Raw genomic sequence first — 13,010 nt, 5'->3', positions numbered from 1 at the left:
TCCCCCCTCTTTTCCTCCAACCCTATCAAGATATCCTTCTATTCCTTTCTTTCACATGCTTATTTAGCTTCCCCTTAAATGGATCTATGCTATTCAATATTGTGTGTGTATATATAGTAGGTATTCCTAATGGACCTTGATGTTAACTCCTCATAGCAAAATCGACAGGATATACTTACCGTACTTTTCTGCCCTTGCTTGCTCTGGTATCTACTTTTTTCTTAATCTTACTCCGTAGCTTCTGAATAGCGAGCCACTGTCTATATAAATGAACAAATATTATTAGAACGGGAGTGAAAAACAAACAGAGAAAAAGCACAGAACCAGTTATAAGAACATTATAGGCACAGGTGAATGTTTGATCTCCATTTTACAGAGTTCCTACTATTGTGTTGTCAGCGAATTTTGAGATTGTGCTCCCGATGCCCAAGTCCAAATCATCTATATATACACACCGAGAACAAAAGTGGACCAAGCACTGATCCCTGGAGCCCACCACTTCCAAGCCTTCAACAATCCATGCAACACCTTTTTACACTAACTGTTTCCTGTCTGTCATCCAACTTTCTATCTATGCTGAATCTCCCTGTACAAGGAGGAACTTTGCTGTGAATCATGTTAAAGTAGTTCCTCTTGCCTCTTGGCAAGGGGAGAAATAAGCAGCTGTTTGGAAGCAGACAATGTGCCTACTTGGCAGCACTGAAGTGTAGATGGCAGACAAGTTACAAGAATTTTTTAAATTACATTTAAAAGTTAGATATATAATCCCCATCACAACTTTCCTCCTTTCTTTCTTGAAGGTACTGACTTCCGCTGGATCTGGTTTCACAGAATGGCAATCAGAAATGGAAGTCCTGGCTGATTTTTCCCTACCTAGTGCAGGGACATTGATACCAACTGTAGAGCACTAACTGTAGATCCCCAACGGTTATCAACTAACTCAGGACAGATCAGGAATTGAACCTGGGTCCTTCTGTTATTATGGCTTTGCACTCCACTGAACAGGAACTTTACCCACTGGGCTATCAGAAACAATTAACTTTACAAATATTTTGTGTATGTGTTTTTACGTATGTGAAATACAGAATTGGTCACATGCAAAGTTATTTCATGTGAGCACAGAAACAGAAGTAGGCCTTTCAGCCCCTCGAGCTTGTTCCGCCATTCAATTAGATTATGACTGATTTGTACCTCAATTCCATTTACCCACTTTTGTTCCATATCTCGATACCGTAACCTAACAAAAATCTACTGATCTCAATTTTGTAAGTTTCAATTGACCCAGCATCCACAACCTTTTGGGGGACAGAGTTCCAGATTTCTACTACCCTGTGCGTAGAAGAGCTTGCTGATTTCACTGCTGAATGGCCAGGCTCTAATTTTATTATTCCCCTTTGTTCTGCATTCGCCAACCAGAGGAAATAGGATCTCTGTATCCACCCTAGCTGAATCCTTTTATCATTTTAAACACCTCAATTAGATCAGCCCTCAATCGTCTATTTTCAAGGGAATACAATTTCATTGCATTATCCAAGAGTATTTGCACGTACTTGGTTTCAAGGTGTCAGTTTTTATTTTAAATGTTTGATAATGTGCAGTAAACTCTCTGTTGGGTTACCTTATTCATCACCCAGTTAATACCATTACCCTCCACAAACATGACACTGAGCTCATCACAAGAACATAAGAAATAGGAACATAACAAACATGGCCCCTCAAGCTTGTGCCACCATTCAATAAGATCATGGCTGATCTTCGACCTCAACTTCACTTTCCCGATCATGTCATTAGGCACTGCCTGGAAAAATCACCGTTTTAAGTGAGTGAAAATTTCTGAATACAGTTCCTTCCCCCAGTTTTAATTCTGGATTACTGTGCTGGCAGAGTTGAGGGTGGGTGACAGACTCGTGTTAAGGTAGTGATTGATTTTAAGTTCCTATTTTGTAAATTGTCTGTGTTGAAATTACAATACTGATGACTTTACTACCACCACCAGTTGTCAGGCTTTGTAAATGCTCTGCCAGCTTCTGAACAACTCATTCCAAATTACATATAGTTAGGAAGGATAGAGATCTGATCACATAACTGTAACTGCATCCATTTTGATAGTATTAAAGTTTTGCAAGACCAAATAGGTCGTCATGGACAACAAGGTCATCTCTATCCTCTTGCATGCGTAAAACAATAATTTTCATCTGATTCAGATTTTGCATAAAAGTAAATCTGCATTACTTTAATCACAGTTCAAAGTTTTTGGGTCCCTCTTTCCTGTATGGTCACTGATGTGAACACTGAAATTTTTGCTGAACAAGTTATCAAATAATCACAATTTACTGCCCAAAATCAAAAATACCATAATTTCTTAAACTGAAATTAAGTGTTTAGATATTCCACACTCCAGAACACACTCAATTTTATGGTGCCATTCATTTCAGAGGGCCAAACAAAATTTTAGCAAAGTAACTAATTTTGAAATAAAAATTAAATGACATAGGAATAAGGCCCAATTTAATTAAGCTTAATGGGGGATTGTAGGGCCTTTCTGGATGGATGAATTATGAGCTGAATGGCCATCCTCATCTGCAATTATCTTATTATAAAGCCTCAAAATGCAGAAAATTCTAAATTTAACTGAATTTTTACACTCATCTCTTGATAATTATATATAAAATATGTTTGGAGCATTAAATTTCTCTCCATGAACATAACCAGCTTTGGTAATTAGGGCTACCTTTCAACACTTACCGGCCCATAGCAACCTGATCATTTGGATCTATAGCACTAGTCTTCCGCTCTATTAGTTCTCTGAGGAGCTGTGTAAAAATAGGAGATTAAAAAAATTAAGTGATTAGATTTCAAATTACAAATTTTAGAAATTGTCTCTTTACCAGCCCATTCATTTTCTTCAAGCCTATTATAAGTTATTGTGGGGCAAACAGATGGAGCAGTGGGTAAGCACATTGCCTTTTGGGATAGCATAATTCCTATATTTATGGCAAACATCCAAGATGGAAGCCAAAATAGGTTAAAAACTATATTACAGCCACAAGCTAAAGCCCAACAGTACTCCAACAAGAAAACTTTGCCTCATAAAAGGCCAGCTGCTTTCCAACTTGCAGAGGACAATCTACATAGGTATTAAAACCTGCACTTTTTAGCTTTGTGTATGTTGTGTGTTTGGTGGGGGGGGGGGGGGGGAGAGAGAGAAAGAGAGAAGAGGAGAAGGAAATGATAAAACACACAAATACAATTATCTTTGGTATCTGTGGTCTCCAGACATTTCTGTAGCTCTCTGCTAAGCGTACGACTTATGTGACTTCATTATCAAAGTTATTTTTAAAACCACTTTTTGTATTCTTACTGAATCAAGGCAGAATATGAATAAATGACTGCTGGACACAATGTTGTTTGGTGCTGTAAATACACTGAGCATGCTGTATTTCTGATCGGATTAATTTAAAATGCTCAGAAAAGAACAATCACCATATAAGTAAACAACAATGCAACCCAATAGTTGCAGTTTTATCTCTGGATTCTAGTGCCAGTTCAGAGTTAAGGCACTGAAAAGATTACCACTCCAATGACAGGCAAATATACGGAGTTTTGAAAGTCTCATACTAGACCTCAAATGAGTTTGGAACACAAAAGGCTGCTTACTTAGCTATCCAAGTGCAAATGGAATATTTTACCAACTGCAGCTGAACGTGCTCACGGATGGGGAGGAGTTTACACTACCACAAGAACAAACTAGTCCCCAAAATGTCATTCATACAGAAGAGGAAGAACTTGCATTTATATAGTGCCTGATCACATCCTCAGGATGTCCCAAAAGGGCTTTGCAACCAATGAGTTCCTTTTTGAAGTGCACTTACGCAATCAAATCCAGCAGCCAATATGCACACAGGAAAGTCCCACAAACAACATGAATGGCCATATAATTTGTTTTGGTGTCTTAGGTTGAGGGTGGAATGTTGGCCAGGACACCCGGAGAACTCCCTGCTTTTCTTTGACAATGGCTTGGGATCTTTTACTTCCAACTTGGCAGACAGACCTTGGTCTCATCTGAAAGGCAGCACCTCTGACAATGTAGCACTACAACCAGAATCACGTGCTCAAGTCTTGGAACAGGACCGAACCCACAAATTTCTGACGCAGAATAAGTTACTACGGATCTGAGAAGCAAGAGTGCTATCAACTGAGCCAAGCTAATAGTATCCAATTAAAAGCAATCACCAAGGTCCATGGTAACTTATTTTTACCATACAAACACCAACTGAAACACAAAGGCCACATAATTTGATGACTATTACACTATAGCTATGAACGTAAATGATCACAACTGTAAACTTGAGGACAATGATTAGAAAGCAATTCTCCCATCATCCTCATTATGACATTCTCATTCTGTTGTTTTCTGCATGTCAACAGATATCAATTCTTATGGATTCAAACACCAGTGCTGTTCCAAGGCTTAGTTTTCAAAGAGGAGCTTCCATGGACAAGGACAGATTCAATGTATCTAATACTACTAGAATACAAAGTTGTGGTTGACTACTGAATTGAGTGGCATGGTGGGTTAAGTACACCATCCTGTCACTTGTCCTGGGTCTGAATAGGACTCAGTGACAGGATAAATGTAGTCTCCTCTCTCTTTTCAGGCTGTAGGAGTCCTCTATGTTAGATGAGTTTAGGCAGTCTCAATTCACGTTAAGGTCACAACACAGAACGGTTCATAATTCAGCACTAAACTGACAGTTTCAAAAAGTGGACAGTAAGGATGGGCTGTAGGAAAGTGGAAAAATATAGGACAGCAGAGGATCCTCTTGTGAAGGTGGAGTTAAGGTATGTTGAGAAAGATTTGGAATTTTACTCTGAATCAGACTGTGCTATACCTAACCTGGAAGTGCTCAATGCTGAAACACAATTGCAAAATTGAAAGTGTTCAATTTCCCAGCACCGGTAGCCATCAACCTGATGAGCATAAACATTTACCAAAAATGTGTACTTTAAAAGTAACTAGTTATTGGAGCACAACCTATCAAAATATACTATATTACTACAGCTTTTTAAAATAGTCTATTTTGAACTAAATTGTCTGTGGATATTATTCAACTTTATTATTAAAACAATGACTCATTATTACAGCTTTCAACATGAATTTTTAGGATAATGCCAGTAATCTGCAAGTCTATTCTGAAAGTATAATTTCATTAACTTAATAAGCCACTGCACTCACTATATTACTAGAAAGCAACCCTCCCTTCCAAGCCCTATTCATCTGACCTACTTCCAACATCTCTCTGGCAGACAATCTGTCAGTTTATCTATTGTTGTTCATCATAGTCACTTCAGGAAGCTAAATAAAAGATACAAATCCACCAATGCACGGGCTTATGACACTGTAAACCCACGTAACACTGCCACTCAGTTAACGTGTGCCCTTAATCATTGCAGCAACTTCAGCGACGATCTCTGCCAAATCCCACTCAACAGAAGAAATTAACCAGGTCAGCGAAACAGGTGCAACACTATGTCTGTCAACCACTCTCTTCCCACAATTACTTGTACACAATGAAGCGGTAATCTTTACAGATCATCTCTCTGAAGAAATGTATTGAAAACTGTAAAGGAAAATGAATGTGCTGCTGCCTTGCGGCTCAGCAGATGTCTGTGGGTGATGTACAAGGCAGGGATGAGCTGTCGTAGAAATCTGTCAAGGTTTGGCTAAGTGATTAAAGCCTCCACAGTCTAAGCACCATATTTAGAGTCTACAGGAGTCAAGACTTGCACCCATTCCTTGCTGCGATGCCAGATGTTGGCTAACGTTTCTGTTTCTATTTACTCCACTTGGACAGAATGAGTTGGCACAGCAGCCGCACAATCTGGAACATTCTGCAGTTGCTGTGTTAACAAGTGTCAGCCATCATTCAACCAAAAGAATGTTAGAATCTCTCTTAGTTGCTGCTGTTTCAGATGTGTCGAATCCTTTGGGAACTGACTATGATTAAGTTCTCGGATCAGAGACACATTTGGTTTACTCAGTGTTATGCTTCACGAACCTTTAAATTAACCCCTCACCTTCATTAACCCTTTTAACAAGGGCTATACTTTTGATATCTAGAATTAAGAAATCAAGAATGCCTAAGTATAACTATTAGTTCAAATTACTAAATGAGTTTTGTTAATAGAGTGGTAACAGGTAATCTATCTTAACTTTCTGCAATGATTTTTCAGGGCTATTTTAAACAACTGATTTACTTCACATGCATTTTACATCTATATTTAGGAAAGAGAAATTGATTAAGACAGAATGAAACAGTACATCAAAAACCACCAAAATCTGGTATGTCAAGAACTACATTTTTAATACAGTTTTTATTATAAAAATGTCGTTTTGAGTCCACTGATGGTTCAACTGATGAAGACAGTGAGTAGGTGATCAGGAAGGTCTGTGCTGCATTGGTGCATATCAGCTGGAACAACAGTAGGGATGCTACAACTGGCCTTAACGCAATGTGTTCAAGCAGAAAAAAGCAGCAAGTATTTGCAATCTTGATCGCTATCCAGCAGTCCTTGCAGGAAGCATGTGTGTGTATGTGGACTCAGAGGTTGAAAGGATCAGGCTCAGTTACAATATTCTTGCGGTAAAATAGACCGTCAACTCTGTGTCTGGGCTCACAAGTGAAAAGTGGCCAGATAGACAAGGTATCAGAGGAAGTCTGTGGAACTGTACCTCGGGTAGGAATTAATGCCTTTAACAGAGAAGGGGCGTGGAAAGAGGGGGGAACAAAAAAGGCATTAAAAAAATATTACACTCAAGTGCTAATGTGAATCATTCAGTGGGCCTTCATGCCAAGGAACTTTTATTAGGATAACAGAACATGGTAGGACATGTTTTTTTTCTGATTCAAAAACATTTGAAACATGAATAAAACTGCACTGATCTGTTCACCATACCCAAGAACTAGAAAAATAAAATCGCTTGTGACAATGTAAAGAAACATTTTCCAAGCAGGTACGCCAGTAATATGAGCAACTGGCTCCCCTGCTTCAACTGTCTGAGGGGACAAAAAAAACAAAGTCGACGAATATGCTTCAATAAATCAGTACGTTACCTGCAATTACACAAACACATACCTTTAGACCCGCCAACATTTCTTCTATAGCAGATTTAAAGGCAGGTTATTTCTAGTCCTAACTTCTCTATAAAATTGTACTGATATTTTTAGTGCTGTAAAAATTGCTCTTCAAAAATACAGCCTTTCTTGTATATCAGGTGAGTGAAGTAAAAATCCTTATTCTAAAAAAATGTTATATATGATATATATAAAAATTCAATATATTAGTTATTAAAAATAATTAGGCTAAAATGATTATTTTTTTCAAAAAGGAGATAAAGAAAGTGACCTGGTTCAAATAATTGGAACATGGTGAACTTTTTCCATTGCTTCCCCTCCATGGTTAATTTGCCTCATTTGTATTCGTTCAGATTTTTCCTGGGTGCTTTTCTTTTGTGCATAGATTTTTGCCAATCACACCACAGTTGACTTAAAAAAAATTTTTTTTTTTGATTGTTCTCCCCTCCTGTAACATTCTTTTTATTTTAAAAGGGAGAGTAGTGAAGATTGTAGTACTTGTGCAGCCCCCAGAAAGCAGACATGAGCAGCACAAGCAACGGCCTGAGTTCGAGTCAGCTGCCCTCTCAGTTCCAAAAGATGAAGGACTGAGAAAGGAAGGATAGCATCCCTTTTAATATTTACAAATATACGAGGGAATAATTCAACACTGCAATCTAACCTTTGCAATTCTGATGGTTTTCTAAACCACTCAAAATTTCACTTTCACAGTTTGAAACATTATTTTAAAAAAAATTACAGCACTGAAACTCAGTCCCGGCCATTCGTTATTCTCGATGTAATGCAGGGTTATCCTCTAACCAACCATAACGCAAGAAAAAAAAACCAAGATGGGCCCTTCAGTCCATCCAGCTCACTTTAAAAGGAAATAAAATTTTCAGACCTGTTTCTAAGGTGGTTCTCCCCCCTTCCCCATTAGGTTCCCACCATGGAATGCAACACTTTCCCACTAACCAGGCTGTAAATGGTCTGCTTCCAAACCTAATCCAACACTTCTTCGATTACAAGAGTGACCTGCAGTAAATCTGCTGCTGTAAAAGATGCACTTCACACAAATCGAGCCCAGAGAGTGACAACCTCTGGCATGTGAAGCTGTAGGCCTAAACCAGATTGATGCCACAAGGCCATTTACATAAAGTGATTTCTCTATCTTGGCTTGAAGCTTGTATCCTTTCATTCCCCGCCTTATTCAAGAATTTCTTTTTGGAGGAGGGGGCACAATTGGAAAATTTAGTGTTCATTAAGATAAGAGACCTTAGTGGCAGAACATCTGTGGCACTAAAATGCTAGTATAAAACATTTCCATCATGCATGAAAAAATAGATGAATGATTGGAAGATCCCTTAATTATAATAAATTTAACTGCATTTATGAACCCCTATGTTCATCAATTTCACTGTAGCACTAGGCTATACAGCCAGATGTATATTTTAGTTCTTCCACTGTCTCTCACAAGGACTTCGAAGCATCATTTCCCTAACAACTCTGACAGAGGTGGAGGAACTATAACCTGTGGAAGAATTTGTGCATCAAAATTATAACGTCACGTACTCATGGGAGCCAGTAAAAACATCAGGGCTCCATCCGATTCACATGCGAGGTCCTTTCCGGGCTATAATCCATCAGATTGCTGAAAACAATTTACACTTTGCCCTATCTGTATTAATAGCTAGGAAATTCTGACGACACTGGGGCACTGCCTGTGAATACTAAAATCCTTATACAGTCTACTCCTCATAATTCAAAGTCGTTTGTTACACTAATAAAAAAAAATGAATCACCCAATAATTTGAATTAAGTAATGTAAATAACACAGTGAGATTTAAACGCTATAAAAATTAAATCAGAATCTGATAAGTGATTTTGAATTAATAGGAATAGATTGTAATTGAGGTAAAACAAACAGTAACTGCATGTTTGGAATATCTAGACTCTGAAGCAACCAGTTCAAAAGACTTGTCAATGGAAGCAGCTTGTGATAATCAAGTTTGTTATAATAAAGTTTGACTGTATGATGCACCCCTCCCCAGTGCATCATAAAAGCTACTCACTTGGGTTGTTGGCAGTATGTTGACTTGGCTAAGGTACATTGTAGTGTAGCCTCCTGTATAAGTATAGGCATAAATCATATTCATAGTGAACACTAAGTACATTTCAAGATACTGCAGTACCTCCCCAGCTGAACTGCTCACACAACATCACTTAGTGTCGCTTCACGTGACTTTAGAAGATCACGTCCCCTGCATCCCCCAGAATAAAAAATGCTTAGCCATGTGACATTACTTGAACTTGATCACAGTTACTCACTGTGTTTGGCATTTTAATCCAGCTTTGAAAAAAAAATAGGAGTTGATAACAATGTCTATTATCCAGGTCACTACACTGTTCATCCAGAACAAGTGCCAGCTCTGTATCTTTTCTGAGATGATTTATTGCAAAATGTCTCTTAATGTAAGACTTGCTGACTGAAATGTTTCTCTGATTTGGAACAACCTGAACTGCAATGACCCTTGTCTCCTCTATTGCTAGGTTACTCACGTCAATTTAGATGCTTTATTGATATCCAAACAGTAGCTGGGGTAGGTGAACCCCTTGCTCTATTTAAGAACACTCACCTGATGGTAAAAGTCGTCATCATCAAAAATCTCTTCGTCTATGTCTTTCAGATGTGCATTTGACTTTCCTTGTGGTACAACCTCCTGTGTAGAAAAATAAGCTGACTGTCCATTACAGAGCAAGGGAGGAAAGAATTCCAAGTTCAATAAAAGCCCTGTCACATTTCCCTTACTGCCTAGATACATAATAGATATTTTGTACATTTTAACAAATCTCAGGTGCTTTCCACCCCCTGTCCCCTTCTGAAGGTAGGGGCTCATCCTATGGTACGTTTTCACTGGTCTTACCAGTACCTTGCCTAAGCAGCCAGTTTTCATGAGTGGCACAGAAGTTTTGACAGGCTATTTGTCCACAGGAGTCACCGCAACAGAGACCATAAAATCTAATGTTCACACAGGTGCCCTTTTCAGGAGCGATAAGTGAGGACTAGTGTGGTCAGTTATAGCACGGGACCCTGGCTGAGATTCTGTAACATGGCACAGACCGCTGCTCCAGCTTGGACCCCTTAATGGTCTGATGGCTCACTGCCATACCACACAATGCATTCATCCACTCAGCCTCAAGGCAGCTGCCATTTGTATTTAAACTTTGAGGTATTTCTGAGCATGCTAGGATTTGTTTGCTTAAAAAAATTCCAAGTCTAAATTGTTAACGATAGTTGTCGTTCAATCTTTTGATTCCATTCTACACCAGTCACTGAAAGCAAACATGCAGGTGCAGCAAGCAGTTAGGAAAGCAAATGGTATGTTGGCCTTCTTTGCAAGAGGATTTGAGTACGGGAGCAAGGATGTCTTACTGCAATTATACAGGGCCTTGGTGAGACCACACCTGGAGTATTATGTGCATTTTTGGTCTCCTTACCTAAGAAAGCATTTACTGGCAATAGAGGGAGTGCAGCAAAGCTTCACCAGACTGATTCCTGGGATGGCAGTCGTATGAGGAGAGATTGGGTCAACTAGGCCTGTATTCACCAGAGTTTAGAAGAATTAGATGGGATCTCATTGAAACGTAAAAAATTCTGACAGGGCTAGACAGACTGGATGCAGGGGTCTGGAACAAGGGGTCACATTCTCAAGATGCGGGGTAGGACATTTAGGACTGAGATGAGGAGAATTTTCTTCACTCAGAGGGTGGTGAACCTGTGGAATTCTTTACCACAGAAGGCTGCGGAGGCCAAGTCACTGAATATATTTAAGAAGGAGATAGATAGATTTCTAGACACGGAAGGCATCAAGGGGTATGGGGAGAGAGCAGGAATATGGTATTGAGATAGAGGATCAGCCATGATCATACTGAATGGCGGAGCAGGCTCGAAGGGCCTACCTACTCCTGCTCCTATTTTCTATGTTTCTATACAATAGAATTCAACATTAAAAGCACAATTAGTTTCACAGTTCGGAAAACAAGCATGTATTCTGAAAGCTTCAAAAGGACATTCATTCAATCAAATCATTCAATAATCAAAAGAGAAAAGCCATACCAAGCACAGAAATGTTATACCAGAATACAAGATCCAAAGAATTTAAGTTAAATCTTTAGCAATAGTTTTAAATGTGTTGCTTCACAATTCCAGTTGTCAATAGGATTCTGTTTTGCTATTTTAAAAGTTTGCTACTCAAAAGCTAGAGGATATTTTTAAACTCCGGAAGGTGTAAATGTCTCCTGGATTACAGCTCCATGGTTCCCTTCTGGTACCACACCCAAGTGATCATTCTTCATGTGGCACCTAAACAGTAAGTGCTGACAGAACTTGTGACTGTATAGAATGCAGGCATCACAGTCAAGCCCGAACCTGTTTACACCAGGAATACACTTTCCAGCAGTTGTCACTGGATAATGATCAGTAATCAGAATCCTAACTGGTTTTCTCTCCATAGCCCGGGGAAAGAGTCAAACCATAATGCTCCTACCATCACCCCAGCCGAGGTCAGTAAACTTAGTACAGGCTGGGACTGGACCTGGGATTTTCTCGTAAAAACCGAAATACTGCCAATCAAACAGAAACGGAAGCAGAAAATGCTGGAAACCCAGCAAATCAACCATCTTCTGTGGAGAGAATAGGCAACAGGTGCTTTGAGTTCATACCTTTCATCAAAACCCATTAGTTCATAGGTTCAGATGAAAGGTATGAATGTAAAGCATCAACTGTCTGATCTCTCCACTGATGCTAGTTGACCTGGTGTTTACAGTTTTTTGCTGGTTTTGTTTCTGGGATCTTGTAGTCTGTGTGGCTCAGTTACACATTGCCTTTATCCAACTAGGGGAAGATATTCCATCTCTTTTTTTTAAAAAAAGCAGCTTCTTCAGAATACAAGTTTGGAGTTTTAATTCCTTGTTGACATACCATCTCCCCAGGCACAGTCTCCGGAATCTGCTGAGAATCTTCTTCCGCTTTTCCGAGAATTCTATACAAGGATCGTTTAGTCTGGGTCCGTCGTAACAACCTCTCTTTATCCATCATAATCTGCTCAATCTGAGTCAAGACTGAACGTTCAAAACCACTGAACCCCTGGAATAAAAACATCAGAACAGCAAGAAATCAGGTAACATTCAATTTAAAAATGCATTAATAGAAGGAGCGCTCCTTCTAACTGAATTAGCGTGAAATTCATCTTTCAGTTTTAATGAATGGTCTTTCCACAAAGGTCATTTTCTTTAAAAAAAAAGCAGATTTATAGAAGCTATATACAAATGAAACATTAAAATGTATTTGTGTTCCAACAAACGTTATACGTGACCTACTAATCCAACCAACTAAATATATAAACCAATACAGTGAACCTTCAATTGTCCACAATACCATCAGCTACCAGAATTTCCCTGGGAGTCAGGGATTAGTTTTGCATAAACCACCTAAAATGCAATTCAGAGTATTCAGTTGATTTTTTTTTGGGTCTGGGTGCTTGATCCAGTAGAATAAGTAGTTATCTGTATATCCGGTACCTGGTAGAATCCATGCAGCTCTGGTGCTTAGTTTTAGGTCTGGGAGACCAGGAGTTAGTTTGTCAAATTTTTTTGTCAAGAACATAATTTTTAGAAGAGAATAATATAGGTTGCGTCTGTATTAGGCAATCATAACAGGTCAATCAAAATTTTAAAACTATATCTGATTAAAATGAAGACTTTCAATTATCCACCAAACCCCCTCCCTTATAGAGGTACCACTGTATAAAGCTTTAGTTCAGTGTTTGATTAAGCACGATTGCCAAGATATTTGACCCAATAGCATACAGTGAAGAAAGATGATCATTGCCACTA

General features: G+C 38.8%; 1 protein-coding gene across 1 annotated transcript in view; it reads right to left on the bottom strand.

The window, feature by feature from the left end:
* aatf (apoptosis antagonizing transcription factor) overlaps positions 1 to 13,010 on the bottom strand; it is an 88,260-nt gene that overhangs the window by 33,979 nt on the left and 41,271 nt on the right. Inside the window, exons 7-10 of the mRNA XM_068008233.1 lie at positions 12,097 to 12,261; positions 9,752 to 9,835; positions 2,746 to 2,813; positions 180 to 260 (exon numbers count right to left, since the gene is read on the bottom strand). Coding sequence (XP_067864334.1) covers positions 180 to 260; positions 2,746 to 2,813; positions 9,752 to 9,835; positions 12,097 to 12,261 — 398 coding nt within the window. The remainder of the gene's footprint in view (positions 1 to 179; positions 261 to 2,745; positions 2,814 to 9,751; positions 9,836 to 12,096; positions 12,262 to 13,010) is intronic.

Source organism: Heptranchias perlo, chromosome 28 (assembly GCF_035084215.1).
Source record: "Heptranchias perlo isolate sHepPer1 chromosome 28, sHepPer1.hap1, whole genome shotgun sequence".
Classification (NCBI taxonomy): Eukaryota; Metazoa; Chordata; class Chondrichthyes; order Hexanchiformes; family Hexanchidae; genus Heptranchias; species Heptranchias perlo.
The sequence above is the reverse complement of the archived record's forward strand: the minus strand, read 5'-3'. Positions and strand labels throughout refer to the sequence as shown.